Here is a 16,109-nt window from a genome sequence, read left to right as displayed (position 1 = left end):
GTTGAGAATTCATCATTAAACCTTCCAGAGAATAGATTATTGGACTAAACTCATTAAAACGGGGCTAGTTCATTTCAACTGCTCTGACTGCCTCCTGTTGCATTTTGGGGTTTGTAGATCAGCGATCCCTAAAAGCTCTCTGGCTGAATATTCTAAATACCCCTTCCTAAACTACAAGCCCCAGAATGCAACGGGAGGATAATCTCCTAAATTAAATTCCCCCAATCTCCCAGAATCATTTTGTGTGTTGCACTTGTGAATCACAGTAGAGTTCCTCAGAGGCGAGAGAAGACCTATTTTTCTCTCTGCTAACACAACCCTTTCTGCTGATGTGTGTAATGTAAAAGCACTTTTTTACTGCTCCTGAATAGCTAATGCCCCGTTATTGTGATCAGTGTTTCAATATTGCCTTTGTATCATTCTTGTTTAATAACATTAGAATAGCTCTATTAAACAGTAAATAGACCTCCTGTGATATTCTCCTAGAACTAGATACCTGGGAGATTCAGGGTCAAGCCATAACAACTATGAAACTAACAATACATGAACACTTAAAAACAGAATGATCTTGTGCATACTTATTTAAAAGGAAGGTGTTCTGAGTCCACTGAGACTTACTCCAGGTAAGTGTACATAGAATTACATGCTAAATTAACTACTATTTAAAGTCCCAGAAGGGCCTTATGTTTCCACAATAGATGAACCTGTAGTTCCCTTGCTCTTTGTATATAATATGCACAAATCAGGAACACTACACAGCCATAGCTGTCTCCCAAATCCCAAAGATAAGGATCCCTACTTGCAGTTAGCTCGGGAATAGAGACAAAGCCATCTCTACTTGGCCTGACTGGTAATAGCTAATAGAGCCCTGTAATGGCTAATGGAGACCTATTGATGATTGGCAGGGCAGGTAAGAAGAGGTCCTAGGAGAGATGAAACTGCCCTTAAACGGCTTCAGCTCTGTACATCCTCATTGGCTAGATCTCAACAGACAGCATCGCTGACATGATCTGGCTTGTACTTCTCTCCTTGGTGGGGTGGAAACAAGAGCACCCCATTCCATCGGGACAGCCAGAGGAGTATGTTTATCTAACCACAAAATTGATATGTTTCTTTATTTCAGCAGCAAGGTGCTACTCAGACATTTTAAACAAAAGGGCAGGGCTAAACTGACTAAACCTATACCTTATAACAGAATGTAACATGAAATAAATTGTACCAAAGGACACTATTATTAGAGTTATTGAAACCAATATGTGAATATCTTTGAGGCCAGAAGATACAGATGGTGGTACAAATAAGGTGAAGAAAGAGCTAATTTTGTAAAATCACTTAAGACCCAATTCACAGTGGTAATAGTACATTTCTTTTCTTCCCACAGCCACTCAACTATGAAAAAAAGAAATCCTATACTCTTAATATAGAAGGAGCAAATACCCACCTCGATTTCCGCTTCTCACACTTAGGACCTTTTAAAGATGTAACTATGTTGAAGATCATTGTTGGGGATGTGGATGAGCCTCCATTGTTCACTCTGCCATCTTATATCATGGATGTTTATGAAAATGCCAAGATTGGAACTATTGTGGGCACAGTAACAGCACAGGATCCAGACAGTGCTAACAACTTAGTAAGGTATGATTTTATTAACATAACGTCATAGAACATGTAGCAGCATGGCTGGAGCATGTACAAAATGTGGACAATGTATGTTTCTTACAAAGATGAACTATGGAAATATGGCTATGTCTGTTCTTAGAGATGTAAATCCTGATAATAATAATTTTTATTTATATTCCCCCACCTCACCCTGCAGATCGAGGCAGAGTTACAACCCAATAAACACATATAAGTACAATCAATAAAAAGGAATATATCTAATATGATACTTCATATCGACAATAATAATATCAATTAAAAACTGGTTTATCATAGTGCAACAGTTTTATGGAAATAGATTTGATTTGCCTTCATATGGTCTGTGAGGAAAAAAAGGTTTATCTTCTCACCACAAGATGGTGAGCTTTGCTGTACCCGTCTCAGATAAAACTTATATATATATATATATATATATATATATATATATATATGTGGAGGGGGTGCACAAATTTGTAGAACTGGAAAAGATAACTGTTGCATTGTTGGTTATGTAGGTTAGGAAGCTTTGGATGTGATTGGCTCCAAAACTGATCAAATCAAGTAGAAAAAAAATTGCACTAATTTAAAAGAAACCTGTCTATTCGTACTGTGATCAGTAGTTTTTGCACAGATTTTTGTGGGTTTGCCAGGCTATGTGGTCATGCTCTAGAAGAGTTTATTCCTAGAACTCTTTTAGAAGGAATAAACTCTAGAACACGGCCACATAGCCTGAAAATCCCACAAAAAACTATGGATGTCAGCCGTGAAAGCTTTCAACTTCACATTGTATAGATTATGTTTATAATTTGCACATTTGGCACAAAACATTATTTTTTCCAAAAGAAAAAAGAAAAAAAAGAAATAGTTTTGCATCTTAGTTTGTACCAGAGCTTAAATCAAATTATGTATTCTTGTAGTCTCATTATGCTAAAATAATCTCAATTACAGTGGAATGAGTGTCTTTCACATTTAGTGTTACTACTGTATCGTGACTGATGTAATGTGAAAGTCATCACCTTCTCTCACATTCAACTTTTACAAAGGATGAAGAGGGGATATATAGTGCTTTTAAAAATCCTGCTCTACTTTACGGTTTATCTAAACTGGGGGACATGTCATGCTTGATTAATATTAGTGATAAACTGGACTTCAATAAAATGCAGGATGTCATCCGACCAACCATGACCCTTTCCATTCTGGCTCCCACAGTTTTTCTTTTTCAACTGGCACTCAGCATTTTGTGGCATCTGAGCAGTCACAATTCTCATTAGACTAGTTCATTGGGAGCAGGGAGGTTACCCACTTAGGGTTTTTGAGAAGGTTTTTTTGCACTTCTGAAAACCTTGGAATTCTGAACATAGCCATTCTCCTCTCTTCTTTCTTCATGTCGCCAGTTGTTTTTCATCATTTTGACATTAATCGATGGAGTTGACTATTACAGGAATAGAAGCAATTTCAGTCAGAAAATACTTGTAAAGTTAAGAAATAGTGTGTAGTTCAGTACTAATAAGTCAGTTTATTGTATTTCAAGCAAACAGCCATTTTACACACAGATAAAAACAAAACAAAAAGGAAGCACCTTACAATAGAATGAATTGAGCTACATATGTAGGGTTATTTCTCAAACCCTTCTTAAGATTTGTAGTGTATATTTGCATAGTCTTGGCTAAAAAAATTAGATGCTCTAAAAAAAAAACAAATTTGGTAACATCAGGTAACAAGAAGCAGATCTTGGCATGAGATGAAAAACCCTTGAACAATTTTAAGAAAGGAAAACTATAAGTATTTCTAAGATCATTGTACATGGGACTTTCAAGCCAAACATGGAGATAAATCTTCACTTGAGACAAAATTATATCCTCAAACTCTGTCCTTGATAGGTAGACTTTTATATCTTCCCATCTGAACTTCTCACAGAAGAATGTTTAGCCTTGCTCGTGCAAAGGCTATCCTCATTTTAATATTTGTAATGTCCACCATAGATTTTGATAAGGATAAATACAGTGGAGTAAAAAAAAAGTATAAAAGGGATTAGTTTGGCAGGACTTAATCTCTGTTATCTGAGACTGCATCTCAGTGTCCTTAAGTCTTTTTAACAATAATACTTTGGCACTATCATAACATTGAGACAAAATAAAGGACAGTGAAAATCTCAGTTTCTTAGCAACCTCCTACATTCTCTGCTTCACAAATGAGGACCCACCACTTCCACAGTCACCAGATGAATCTCTGATATTTGCTTGAAAATGGTTTTTAATCAGGGCTAAACTGAGAACTTGTGTTTTAACTGTCATTATACCTAGTTCTGCAGCTGCAATGACAGCTTTGTGAAGATGTGCGCTGCCAAAAGTCAATGCAAATTTTTCCTTTGGCTTTTTCTAATGGGCCCAAATTTGTACATCATTACTAGAACATATGTGTTGTGTTTAGAATCCTCATTTAGAAGAGTCTCTGGTAGCAACACTGGCCTACCTGGTACATTTGACACTCAGTGGGAGTCTTTTTCTTTAATACTGCCTCCTCTCTACAACAAAATTATTTTCAGCAATAAATCATTAAATTATTTTAAATTTAATTCAGTTAAATTGATATAGATAGATAGAGAGAGAGAGAGAGAGAGAGAGAGAGAAAGTCAGCACGTGCTTTATAGAATATAGCAAAGCCTTTGACTGCATAGATAATAAAAAGCTATGGATTTCACTTAAAGAGCTGGGTGTACCAATATATTTGATTTTCCTGATGTGTAATCTATACTCAGGACAAGCGCTACAGTTAGAACAGAATATAGAGAAACAGAGTGGTTTCCAGTTGGAAAGGGAATTAAACAAGGGTGCATCTTATCACTCTATTTGTTCAACTTATGTGAAATAATATCGAGCAAAAATCAGGCTCAGATTCAGAGGAAGGAGGAGTAAAGATTGGAGAAAAGAATATCAACAACCTAAAATACAAGATGACACCATAATACTAGCAGAAAATAACAAAGACTTGGAACATCTACGAAGAAAAGTCAAAGAAAAAGATGGAAAAGCAGATTTAATGCTAAACTTTTACAAAAGTAAAATAATGACCATGTAGGATATTCACTCATTCAATATGGTTGATAAGGACATTGAAATACTCAAAAACCTCTCATACCTTGGATAAGTCATTGGCCAGCATGGAAACTGCAGTCATGAATCCAGGAGAAGACTAGGACTGGGGAGGGCAGCTATGAAAGAATTAGACAAGATTCTAAAGTGTATATATGGCCGAACACTACAGTGAGGATTGTTCATGCCATCATATTTCCCATCACTGTGCATGGGTGTGAGAGCTGGACAATGGAGAAAGCTGATAGAATGAAAATCATCTCATCTGAGATGTGGTGCTGCAGAAGAGTTCTGTGGATACTGTGGATGGCTAAAAAAATAAACAAATGGATGCAAGAGCAAATCATATCTGAACTTTCCCTACAAGCCAAGTTGACTAAACTGAGGCTGTTACGTTACATCATGAGAAGGCATGACTCACTAGAAAAGATGATGCTATCTGGAAAGATAAAGGGCAGTATAAAGAGAGGAAGACCACACACACCAGATAGATAGACTCAATCAAAGAGTAAGAGGGTAGAGTATCTTGGAGATGCCTCATTCACAGGGTTGCCTAGAGGGCAGTTAACAACAACAAAAATAATCATGAAATGAAATAAATGGCTGGAAAGGAGACACTGGCGGGGTACATACCTCCGCTTTGCGGCGCTCTGCCGCCGCCGCCAGTAGGTCCACGGGGGAGCCGGAGCCTTCACACGGCCCGACTCCCACGCGGACCGAAAAAGAAGCTCCAAAATGGAGCTTCTTTTTCCGTTACGTTTGCGACGTAGCGAGGCGCCAGGGGCGCACTCACTACGTCACAAGCAACGCGACGCGTACAGACGCTCAGCGTCCGATACGCAAAGATGGCACCGGCCATGTAGAAGGGCCGGCGCCATCTTGTACGGACGGAGTCCATACTAGGCCCAGGGGCGTCTATAAGAGACGCCCCTTTTTTAAAATGGGACGTCCTCCGGACGTCCCAAATGGCGGTGCAGAAAGCACCACTGACAGTGAAAATTCTATTTTATTGAGCCTCCAGTAAAGACTGTGGGCTGCACAGTTTTTTATATGACTTCTGCCTTTCCTTAATGTGGCTTTATATGACAACAACAACAATGTTTATTTACAGTGTCCTTTTCACAACAATAATACAGAACATTATACAGTCGGCCTTCCACTTTCATGGGGCTTAGGGGCGCAAGACCCTCACAAAAGTGGAAAACTGCAAATAAGCAGGGGAAGGGAGAGGAGCAACCGCACTCCCCCACATCTTCCCCAGTGTGATAGCAGGCTTCCCTCTCTCTTCCCCAGTGGGATAGCTGGCTGTGGGAAGCCAGGTAAAGCACCAGAGAAGGTGTGGGGTTGGTGCACACACCTTTCCCAGCTGCTCCCTCTTCCTAGACCTTTCCCCCCAAGGCAAATGCCCAGGTGGGAGGAGGAGGAGGAGTGCATGCACATGTGGCAACAACCTCACACATAATCAAAACTATGAGTATCAAAGCAACAAATGACAAGGCCAACTGTAATGTACTAAAAACAAAATCCTCACCACACCACCACTCACTACCCATCTCAGCCACAAAAAATTGTGTTTCCCCCCCCCATTTTAGATAAAAAAAAGTGCTATTTCAAGAAACATCTTTCTGTTTCAACAAACATCATAATAAATCATCAATTTGTAAAAATAAATAATAGTTAAAATTTCACTTATAAAATTATATTAAAAATAAAAATAAAATTTAAAAGTATAAAAGCATTATAAATGTATGAAATCATTATGAAATTTTAGCAGACTAAAAATATTATGAACTTTTAAGAAAACATCTTATGCTGACAAACCATTGCTGCTGCGCAAAAACTGGCCACCCTTGTTGTTGTTACTGGGCACTGGTCTGCCAGCAAATAAGATACAAAACTTATATAAGTTCTTCCAGGAAACCAACTAAGAATTGGATGAATAAAAATATGGCAATAGCCATAATAAAAAGGACAATACAACAATACATGACCTATAGTACCAATTCCATAGGGGCATATGCATAGATCATAGGGAATATTATTGTATCTCCCTTCCAATAAGGCTGGAGGTAGAACATTAAACTTTGCTAAATTGAATGCTATCCTATGTTTTGGAACTGTTAGAAGACTCTGAAAAGTAAACCTTGATTTTGCCATTATATATGAGGTACACAATTTTACTACACCATTGTATTTAATGTGACTTATAGCATCCATAGATTTTAGTATCAATGGGAACCCCTGGGACAAAACCCCAGCATATACTATAGACCCACAGTACTATATTTTCTTTTAAAATCTAGAATTACCAGAAAGTGATATTCTAAATTTAAAAAGTATTCACTATTTTTAAGGAAAACATTCTGTATCAAATATTGCTTAATGAGCGAACAGCAAGTGTCACCTCATATTCAGAAAAGTTCAGTGATCTTGGACCTGGGCACCTCATTATGAGATAAACCTATAAACCTGAATATTATATACATTTTGACAAGTAAAGCTTGGCTAGTTTAATAATAATTGCTTTTCCTTTACCCTTACTTTTCTATTCTATATATACTTCTTCTAGACTAGATTTCCCATATAATCCATTAATTTATCAAATTGTATTTATGAGTTCAATAGAGCATAGAATGACAGTTTCTATGCCATTAAAGAAGCTGTTCCTTGTTAAGTAAAAAAGAGTTACTGTATTTTCTGGCGTATAAGACTATTTTTTAACCCAGGAAAATCTTCTCAAAAGTTGGGGGTCATATTATACGCTGGGTGTCACATTATAGGGCAGGTGCTGAAACGTTCGAGCTGGACTGGAGAATCTGTGGTTGCTGCATATGGTGGGGGGAGCTAAAAAACAGCCGCGGCCACATCCCCACCATCTGCGGCGATCGTATGAAAGCAGCTACCGCTCTGATAGTCTTGGAGACAGGGAGCACTGGGCAGGCAGGGAGAGCTGACCAATCCAAGCAGGCTTTGTATACAACAAGGTTTCCTGCTAAGTACCTGCATGTCATAAGCATTTGAATTTAAATTACCATATTGAAATCAAATCTGATGTTTTTTATTTTTTATTTGGTTTGGGTTGGAAGAGGGGTAGTCTTATACGGTGAGTACATCCCAAACTCTATATTTTAACTGGAAAAGTTGGGGGTCGTCTTATATGCCCAGTCGTCTTATATGCCGGAAAATACGGTATTTTTAAAATCCACCACTGGTGCAAGGAATGCTTCTGTAGTTTCTCATTGTGCATGTTAGTTTTATTATAACAACTGCTTTTCATGTGATATATACTTGCAATGAAAAAGAATATTGGCCTGGACATAAAATGCTATTTGAAAACACTGAAATTCTGGACCATGCCAACAACTCTTAGGTCAAAATTCACAGGAAGGCCATTGAAATCCACAAACATCTGTCCCTTCTCGCTTGCCGCCCCTCACTCCTGGAACCTCCTCCCCTTACAAGCATGACTCAACACGTCTCTAACCAGCTTCAAAGCCGAGTTAAAGACCATATTGTTTAGGGAAGCGTTCCCAGGGAATCTGTGATTGTGTCCTGGTTGTTCAGATGCTTGACTCAGTAGTGGATATTGCTGTTTTAACTTGTTTCATATGATGTTTTTAATTTGTTGCTTTAACTTTTAGATTGTATGCCATAGGCAGGCTTTTATATTCTTGATTTTACTTGGTTTTGTACAGTGCCGTGTAGATTTACAGCACTTTATAAATAAAGTTAATAGTAATAATAATAATAAAAAACATCTGGAACAATTTCAGCAGGAAAGAAGAAACCCTGACAGTAAACAAAGTTTGGCTACCAGTCCTGGAGAACACCAAAATCAAGACTCAACACATGCAAATGAACTTCTCCCAGGGTCAAGGGTTTTCCCTGCAGACAATGAATTGCTAATTAAATAGACAAACATATCCTCCCACCCTGAGGCCTTGCCAGTCAACAACAGACCAACACACAGATTTACATGTAAAACACTTCCTCCCAAACAACAGTCACACAATATGTATACTCCACTCACTTCCATGCCATCAACCTCTGAAGATGCCAGCCACAGATGCAGGCAAAACGTAAGGAATAAATTCTTCCAGAACACAGCCACATAACCCCCCAAAACCACAAAAAGCTATGGATGCCGGCTGTGAAAGCCTTGGATTTCACTTACAAAACAAAGTGTTGCCCCTAAGGATTGTTACATCACACTTGGCATTCTAAACCTGATCTGTGTGAAGCTGGGCAAATATAGTTTTATCAGTGCAATAAACTAATGATATAAAATACATTTCTGAATTCTCATGAGTCTCAACTTAAGGAGTGCACTAATAAAACCAGGACACACAAAATGGATTACAAAGAATGTTCATTAATTGTTTGGTGGATTAGTGTCATCTTCCTATTGATTTCCTATAAGAAACCAAATGGCTTGTGGCCAGCTTTGCAATGAGATTTAGTATGCATTTCAGGCTGATCTGAGATAGAGATCATAGAAAGTGCATTTCCCAGCTAATCAGTTATCCAATAAGACTTTTCAACACACACACACACTCTGTCCCCCTATTTTTATCTGAAATGTAGAGAGAGGGAATTGCAATTCCATGGGATATCACAAGACAGTACTGGTTTCTTTAGCCATATAAGATTGACAGCTGTAGGTTGAATATTCCTTATCCAAAATGCTTGGGACCAGAAGTGCTTTGGATTTTGGATTTTTTTTTTCCAGATTTTGGAATAGTTGCATAATCATAATGAGATATCTTGGAGATGGGACTCAAATCTAAATATGAAATTCATTTATGTTTCATATACACCCTATTCACATTCTTTGAAGATAAATTTACTCAATAATATTGTACATGAAGCAAAGTTTGTGTATGCTAAAGCATCAGAAAGCAAAGATATCACTATCTCAGACATCCAGGGAGAAAAGCTTTGGATTTCGGGTTTTCAGATATGGGATATTCAACCTATGTTACCTTATATATCAGATGGATATATCAGACACTGTAACCTATACTTTTTCTGGTAGCAAAGATGGGATGAATTGGAGTTTTGATTGTGTGTTTGTGTGTGTTTTGGTTTGGATTTTGGAATTCTGTGCAACTCCTTGAGGTAATGAGGGTCAGAAAATCCCCCCGGAGCCCACTAGAATTGTCTGCCTGTCATAGATGGAAGTACTTTTATCATATACAAAACACTTCAGTAGATAAGCTATAGTCTGAAAGACAACTGTTTAAATGGAATGTTCCCTTCAGTCATAAAGTTTCAAGCACTTGTTATATATCTGGTGCAGAAAGTCTTCAAAATGGGTTTCTTGTGGCTTTCTCTCAGATTTTCAGAGTCTTATGAACTGAAAGAGGCTGATTGATGTTACAGCAAGAATAAGAATTACTTGGGGAAAAATGCTAAGGAAAGGGACATTTGTCATAGTTTCTTCTGGAAGAGTTTGATATATGTATCTCAAGTGTCTTTCACTGTATGAAACATGGCAGCATTTTACAGAACATCAGCCTTTTCCCCAAATGCTTGACAAGTCAGTAATGCAAGAGGGGATGGAAGTCTGCACAAGCCTCAGGGGCCCTGGCCACTTGAACTTGTGCACTCTCTTCAGTGCCACACTGGGGCAGAGATCCTTGAAAGCAGAAGTCAGCTCCCACAGAAGTCAACTAAAGCCTTTCACAGGCCTAATTAAAGCTCTGATAGGTCGTACATATCATAGAATTGTAGAAGGAGACCACAAAGGCCATCCAGTCCAACCCCCTGCCATGCAGGAAAACACAATCAAAGCACTCCTGACAGATGGTCATCCTGCTTCTGTTAAAACTTCCAATAAAGGAGACTCCACTACGCTCTGAGGCACTGCATTCCACTGTAGAACAGCCGATAGCATCAAGAAGGTCTTCCTAATGTTTAGATGGAATCTCTTTTCCTGTAGTTTGAATTCATTCCTGTAACTTGAATACTATACACAGTATTCCAGGTGAAGTCTGGTGAAATGCTACTGAGGACCGACCATAAGTATTTCAGAATTGGACTTTTTTAAAAATACACAATTAGCATAATATGTATCTGTTTTGTATTTGAAAGGCTGGAGAGAGAAATGAGGATCTGTGAAATGGTGGGATGTGTGAATTCGCATTGAGCACTATGCTTGGATTTCTGCCTTTTTACAAGTACTCAGATCTCTCAATCCTTGTGTCTTTTTATTGCTAGCCACCCACTTCTGTCTTTGAGGTGGTGCTTGTGGTGCTCCTGCTCATTTATAGAATCACAAAGTTGTAAGAGACCTCAAGGGCCATCTAGTCCAACCCCCTGTCATGCAGAAATTCAACATTCAAAACACCCCTGACAGATGGCCACTCAACTTCTGTTAAAAGACTTCCAAAGAAGGAGAAATTCTTTGGAGGTGTGTATGATTCATTTATTTCAAGCTTAATGTCTCATTCACTCACTACTTGTGTATGAGATGTGAAGGTGGAGAAAGACTGAGGATTTGAGAGACAAATGATTAGGAGTGCTATGGTTGCTGCCTTGAAGGCAACAGCAGGTGACTGGTGGCAAAACGTTTCAATTTGCGAAGGTTTTCAGATTTTGGATTTTCAGATTAGAGGTGCTTAATCTGTATTTGGGGAAGATTGGTGCAAATGAGGAAGAAAAGTTTAACCCTGGCCTCCCTGTTTGTTGCAATCTTCTCAAAATTTTGACGTGTAGCAGTTAGGAAACATTATTTCCCATGGGCTGCAGTAGGAGGTATTCCCACCTCCCAAACCCAAGTTGCTTCAGAGGGTATCTTCATGTGGAAGTTAGTGGGTAGATGGATGTCAGCAGAGCATGTTTGGCTGTCCCCTCCTGTCTTTGACCCTGCTTACCAGTTATGTGCAGCAAGTACTTTGGAATTTTTTTGTTTTGTATTACTACAAAAAAGTTAGGCTTTGGGCTACAGTTCCCAGAATTCTGAACCAACGCAGCTAGTAGTTTGGCATTGTAATCCAAAAATTACTTTTCTGTGTTCTTCATTCAACCCACCACAAGGTGAAATATGATCACTGAGGTGCACTTTTCCCCAGTTCTGTAAGAGGGGAAAGCAAAACAGCAAAGTAAAAACCAACATCAGCAACAAATTGAATTTGACGTTATAATTACCACTAAATAAATAATATTAATCATCATCATTATTAATAGTAGCATTACACATATAACACAATTTGTTGTTATATCAACATAGTAGGTTAATATAATACAAAATATACAGCCAGTCTGTTCACATGGTACTACAATGTTAATCTTCCAGAACCCACTGTTTCTGAGATACAGTAATGTTAATTTCTGGATAATTTGTATAGATAGATGGAATTTTGTTGTGATAATATAAAGGGATGTAACTTAAATTAAACTGCATTCTATACATGGCAGGAATATAGTATATCCCTTGGAGATAATCTTTTGCAGAATCCGAAACATCAATTCCCTTTTTTGTCTTCCTCGTTCTCCCTGCCCATTTGCACAGGGAGAGAGAAAGTGCTCTTTTAGAGGTCTGAAATGAATACTCCCAGCAGTTTTTGAAGTTACCCTAAATATCCACATTAAATCAAGCTAAGGACCATGTACTGCTGAGGGACTACAGGCTGCCATCTCATGTATGGCATTCTCTTGAAATGTCCATCATTATCTACTGCTGTGACTAATAAACAACAGAGAGCATTGTGACCTGTGCATTTAGCTGTAGCAGTTGCACCAGGGGATTCACTTACCAAGTAAAAGATACTAAACTGTGGTTTTTTCATTATGAAATACACCCAGCTTCTTTCTCTCCTTCTTTAAATGCAGTATGCCTCCTTTCTTTCCAGGCAATGTGCAGAGCATGTACCATATTACAGGCACCTTGCACAATTTTATATACTTTTTCTGTGCACTTTAAAATGTTCATTTTATGAGGATTCAGTGGGGCATGCCAGAGAATCTTATTGCTGCCTCTGGCTTTCCGCTGCCTAATTGTTGCACAGTATTACCTCGTATGAACTGATATATTGCAGTACTTAACTTACCTGATCCTGCAAGTGTGGTAGAAAAGTCTAAATTTCATCCACCTTTGTTTCCAGTAGAAGCCATGTGAGATATGAACTTTCTTTACCCAAGCTTGTATCACAGTAATAAAACTACTCAATCACCACAGTTTGCCACCTCGGTCAACTACGCAATTGCTCCTGTATTGTCATCCTAAATATTCCATCCTACTCTTCTAACAGTGTGCAAAGGGATCTTGCAGCCCCTTTGAGACTCACTGAAAGAAAGAAATATATGTGTATGTGTTTGGGAAATCTCACCACAAGCTAATAACTTCACCCATAATATTGAAAGACTTCCACATGTTCATCCTCCAATGCAATTTATGCCACATTATGTCAATAATAGTAGATTCAACTTGATTGAACCATATATGCTATAAAAGGAGCCCTGGTGGTGCAGTGGTTAAATGCCTGTACTGCAGCCATTTACTCAAAACCACAAGGTTGCGAGTTCAAGACCAGCAAACGGGCCCAAGCTCGACTCAGGCTTGCATCCTTCCGAGGTCGCTAAAATGAGTACCCAGACTGTTGGGGGCAAATTAGCTTACTTGCTAATTAGCTTACTTGCTGTTCACCGCTATGATCTTTGGAATAGCGGTATATAAATAAAACAAATTATTATTAAAACAAATTAGATAGTAAGGAATTATTCCTATGTGGTTTCCCAAATACGGTAGAGAAACTGAAAGAAAACTGTGAAAGTTGTATAAAACTAAAGCTTAATCCATGCATATGCATGCATGACTTAATTTCTCTACTGATGCTGCTGAATGTTAGAAAGTCTTGTCCTTGACTTGGGTAGTGGGTATATAAAAGTTCTTTTTGCAGTATTATAGTTGTGATAGCCTGTTTGTATGTAGAACTTTTACTGGGTACTACAGTCATCATATAATTTGTAGACATTTGTGGACCAGTCCTAACACTTTTGCATTTACATCTGTTTCTTGCAGTGTCTTCCAACAAGCCTGTCTGCTTGCTATCTCCCTTCCCCATTCACTAATTTCACAAGGTGTTCATGTGAAGCCATTTTCCATTCATAATCCTCCCACCCCCATGGCTTCTTTTTGCCCTGCTTACCATAAAATATTTATTAGGGAGAAAAAGCACAATTGCTGCACTATATTTTTTTAATTGTTAGTATGAGGATCCCTCCCTCTGGGAACATTTTTAGCGGGCTACACCCTACAGATGGCATTTTGCTAAAAGCATATATGGTTCAGTCAAGTTGAATCAGAACCATGTAACTTTACTGAAGATTAAATAGCTTAAAACCAGGCAAGTTCACATATAATCACTGCTTACATCTAGTCATGTTTGGCACAAAAAGGCAGCTATTCTAGGCTTTTTGAACATTGTGAAACTATGGGCTATTTTGGTGCTTTATGGAGTGAAATGTCTTCTATGACTTATTGTTTGGAAGGACAATTGGCCAGGACTCTTCAGTTCCATCTTGAACAGATCTACCTTCAGTTTACAATGAACACCTTCAATCTTGAAAGGTTCCACAAAATATACCATTTTAATGGCTTGGAGCCTAGACTTGGTCACAGTTTGATAGTGGATTTATGCCCAGATCTTTACTTCCTGAGAGGTTTTTAAGGAGCTATGGAGTCTTTTCAATTTATCTTTCAGATACTGTACCACACTAAGGAAACTTGGGGTATCATTGTGACACTAAGTCTTTTTAATGATTGCCAAAGAAAAAAATGACTGGCAAGACCCATTCATATGGCCAAGCAAGCTTTGATTATTGAAATTGTTCCAGTACAATTCTATTGCTGAGCAAGATGGACAGTACAGGTTGTTCACAGAGGAAAATGTCTGTATATATGGTGGTGCTGTGACAGTATGACTATTGAATTTTGAGAAATGAATAATGATGTCACATTCCCAAATTGATTATTTTGACAGTGCCTGTGTTGACACATATGCCCATAACATACACATTCTAACCTTGAAGGTTTTGGATTCCTTACAGTTAAGTCATTTAGTCCTTCTTATTTAAGAACAGTCTCTGTGCATCACCTCCCAGTAAATGATTATACAGAAGTACCTGAGCAGTGCAACTGTTAAGTAAAACAACCCAGGATGCCATAGGAAACTTGTGGAAATTGGCAAAACCACACTTCTGGAATATAAACATCTCTCTTAATTGTCAGTCAAGCTGCAAAAGCAGTCTGAAGGCCATTAGAATTTTGTAATTGCTTCACTTGCTAACAGTAACCTTCAGTGAAGTATACTTAGAAAGAAGTGCCTTCTCATTCTGTTCCTGCTACCCAAGGCCATCACTTTCAGTGAAAGTTTCAGTCCTTCATTTTGGTTTAGTACTATTATGATATTGTACAATCCCACCCTTAAACCCCATACTACTTTCTGCAGAGGACTCAGTGCATTTTTATTTATATGGTTTATATTAATTTCCACATCCTGATAACCAATAAGTAATACAGTGCTTCCATGTCATACACAGCTTTCAACTTATAGTGAAGCTGTGTGTCGGAAGAGGCAATGGCGCGTGCCATGCTGCATGCATGAGCCCCATGGTTTTTAACGGGGCTTGAGCATATGCAGTATTTCCCTTATGCGGGGGGATCCGGAACAGATCCCCACATAAAGGAAGGCCCTCTCACAGTTTCCTGTGTTCAGTCAGATAAGCACACATATGCTTAATCTGAGTGAATGTTATTGCTGTTTAAAATGACAATGTCTGGCAATATTTTTCATGTAATGCAAATCATAGTCAAAACCTTGGTTGGACTCGGAGAGACCTATTTCTTACAGAGCACAAGAAATCAACTGCATGTTATGGTTTTATCCACTAGCAGTAATGGTGTTTCTATTCAACTCTTTGTTGTTCCTTCAGAAGCAAGACTCAAGGCCATCATTTCACATTTCAGTTCCAGTGTGCTTAGATACACTGAAGATCAACAGCTAAATGTTAAGACTATTTCTTGTGGTATTGTTGTACTTTATATCAACTGTTAATGGGAATAATGAGAGTTCCAGAGGAATCATCATTCATAGTTATGGTGGGTGGGTTATTTCTTCCCTCCCTGAATGACACCTTTGATCTCCCCCCCCTCCTTTTTACACTTGTATTGTTAAAGATTGCCTTCCCTCCAGTCCATCTGCCTTGGTCCAGGCCTCGGAGGTTGAGAGGAACTGCTGGACCTCTTACCCTTTCCCGTCACCACTCCCTTCTCCTTCTGTATCATGTCTTTTTTTTAGATTGTAAGCCTGAGGGCAGGGAACCGTCTAACTAAAAAGATTGCATGTACAGCGCTGTGTAAATTTACAGCGCTTAATA

The 16,109-nt window shown here is 38.5% G+C and overlaps 1 protein-coding gene across 4 annotated transcripts in view; it reads left to right on the top strand.

Annotated features, from left to right (window-relative positions):
- The window catches only part of CDH18 (cadherin 18), a 586,652-nt gene that overhangs the window by 482,425 nt on the left and 88,118 nt on the right, over window positions 1-16,109 (top strand). For 3 of the 4 annotated variants that reach the window (XM_042465610.1, XM_042465611.1, XM_042465612.1), the window contains one exon: window positions 1,382-1,635. In XM_042465610.1, coding sequence (XP_042321544.1) covers window positions 1,382-1,635 — 254 coding nt within the window. The remainder of the gene's footprint in view (window positions 1-1,381; window positions 1,636-16,109) is intronic. The other variant, XM_042465614.1, reaches the window with a different exon arrangement.

Source organism: Sceloporus undulatus, chromosome 4 (assembly GCF_019175285.1).
Source record: "Sceloporus undulatus isolate JIND9_A2432 ecotype Alabama chromosome 4, SceUnd_v1.1, whole genome shotgun sequence".
NCBI classification, from domain to species: domain Eukaryota; kingdom Metazoa; phylum Chordata; class Lepidosauria; order Squamata; family Phrynosomatidae; genus Sceloporus; species Sceloporus undulatus.
The sequence above is the reverse complement of the archived record's forward strand: the minus strand, read 5'-3'. Positions and strand labels throughout refer to the sequence as shown.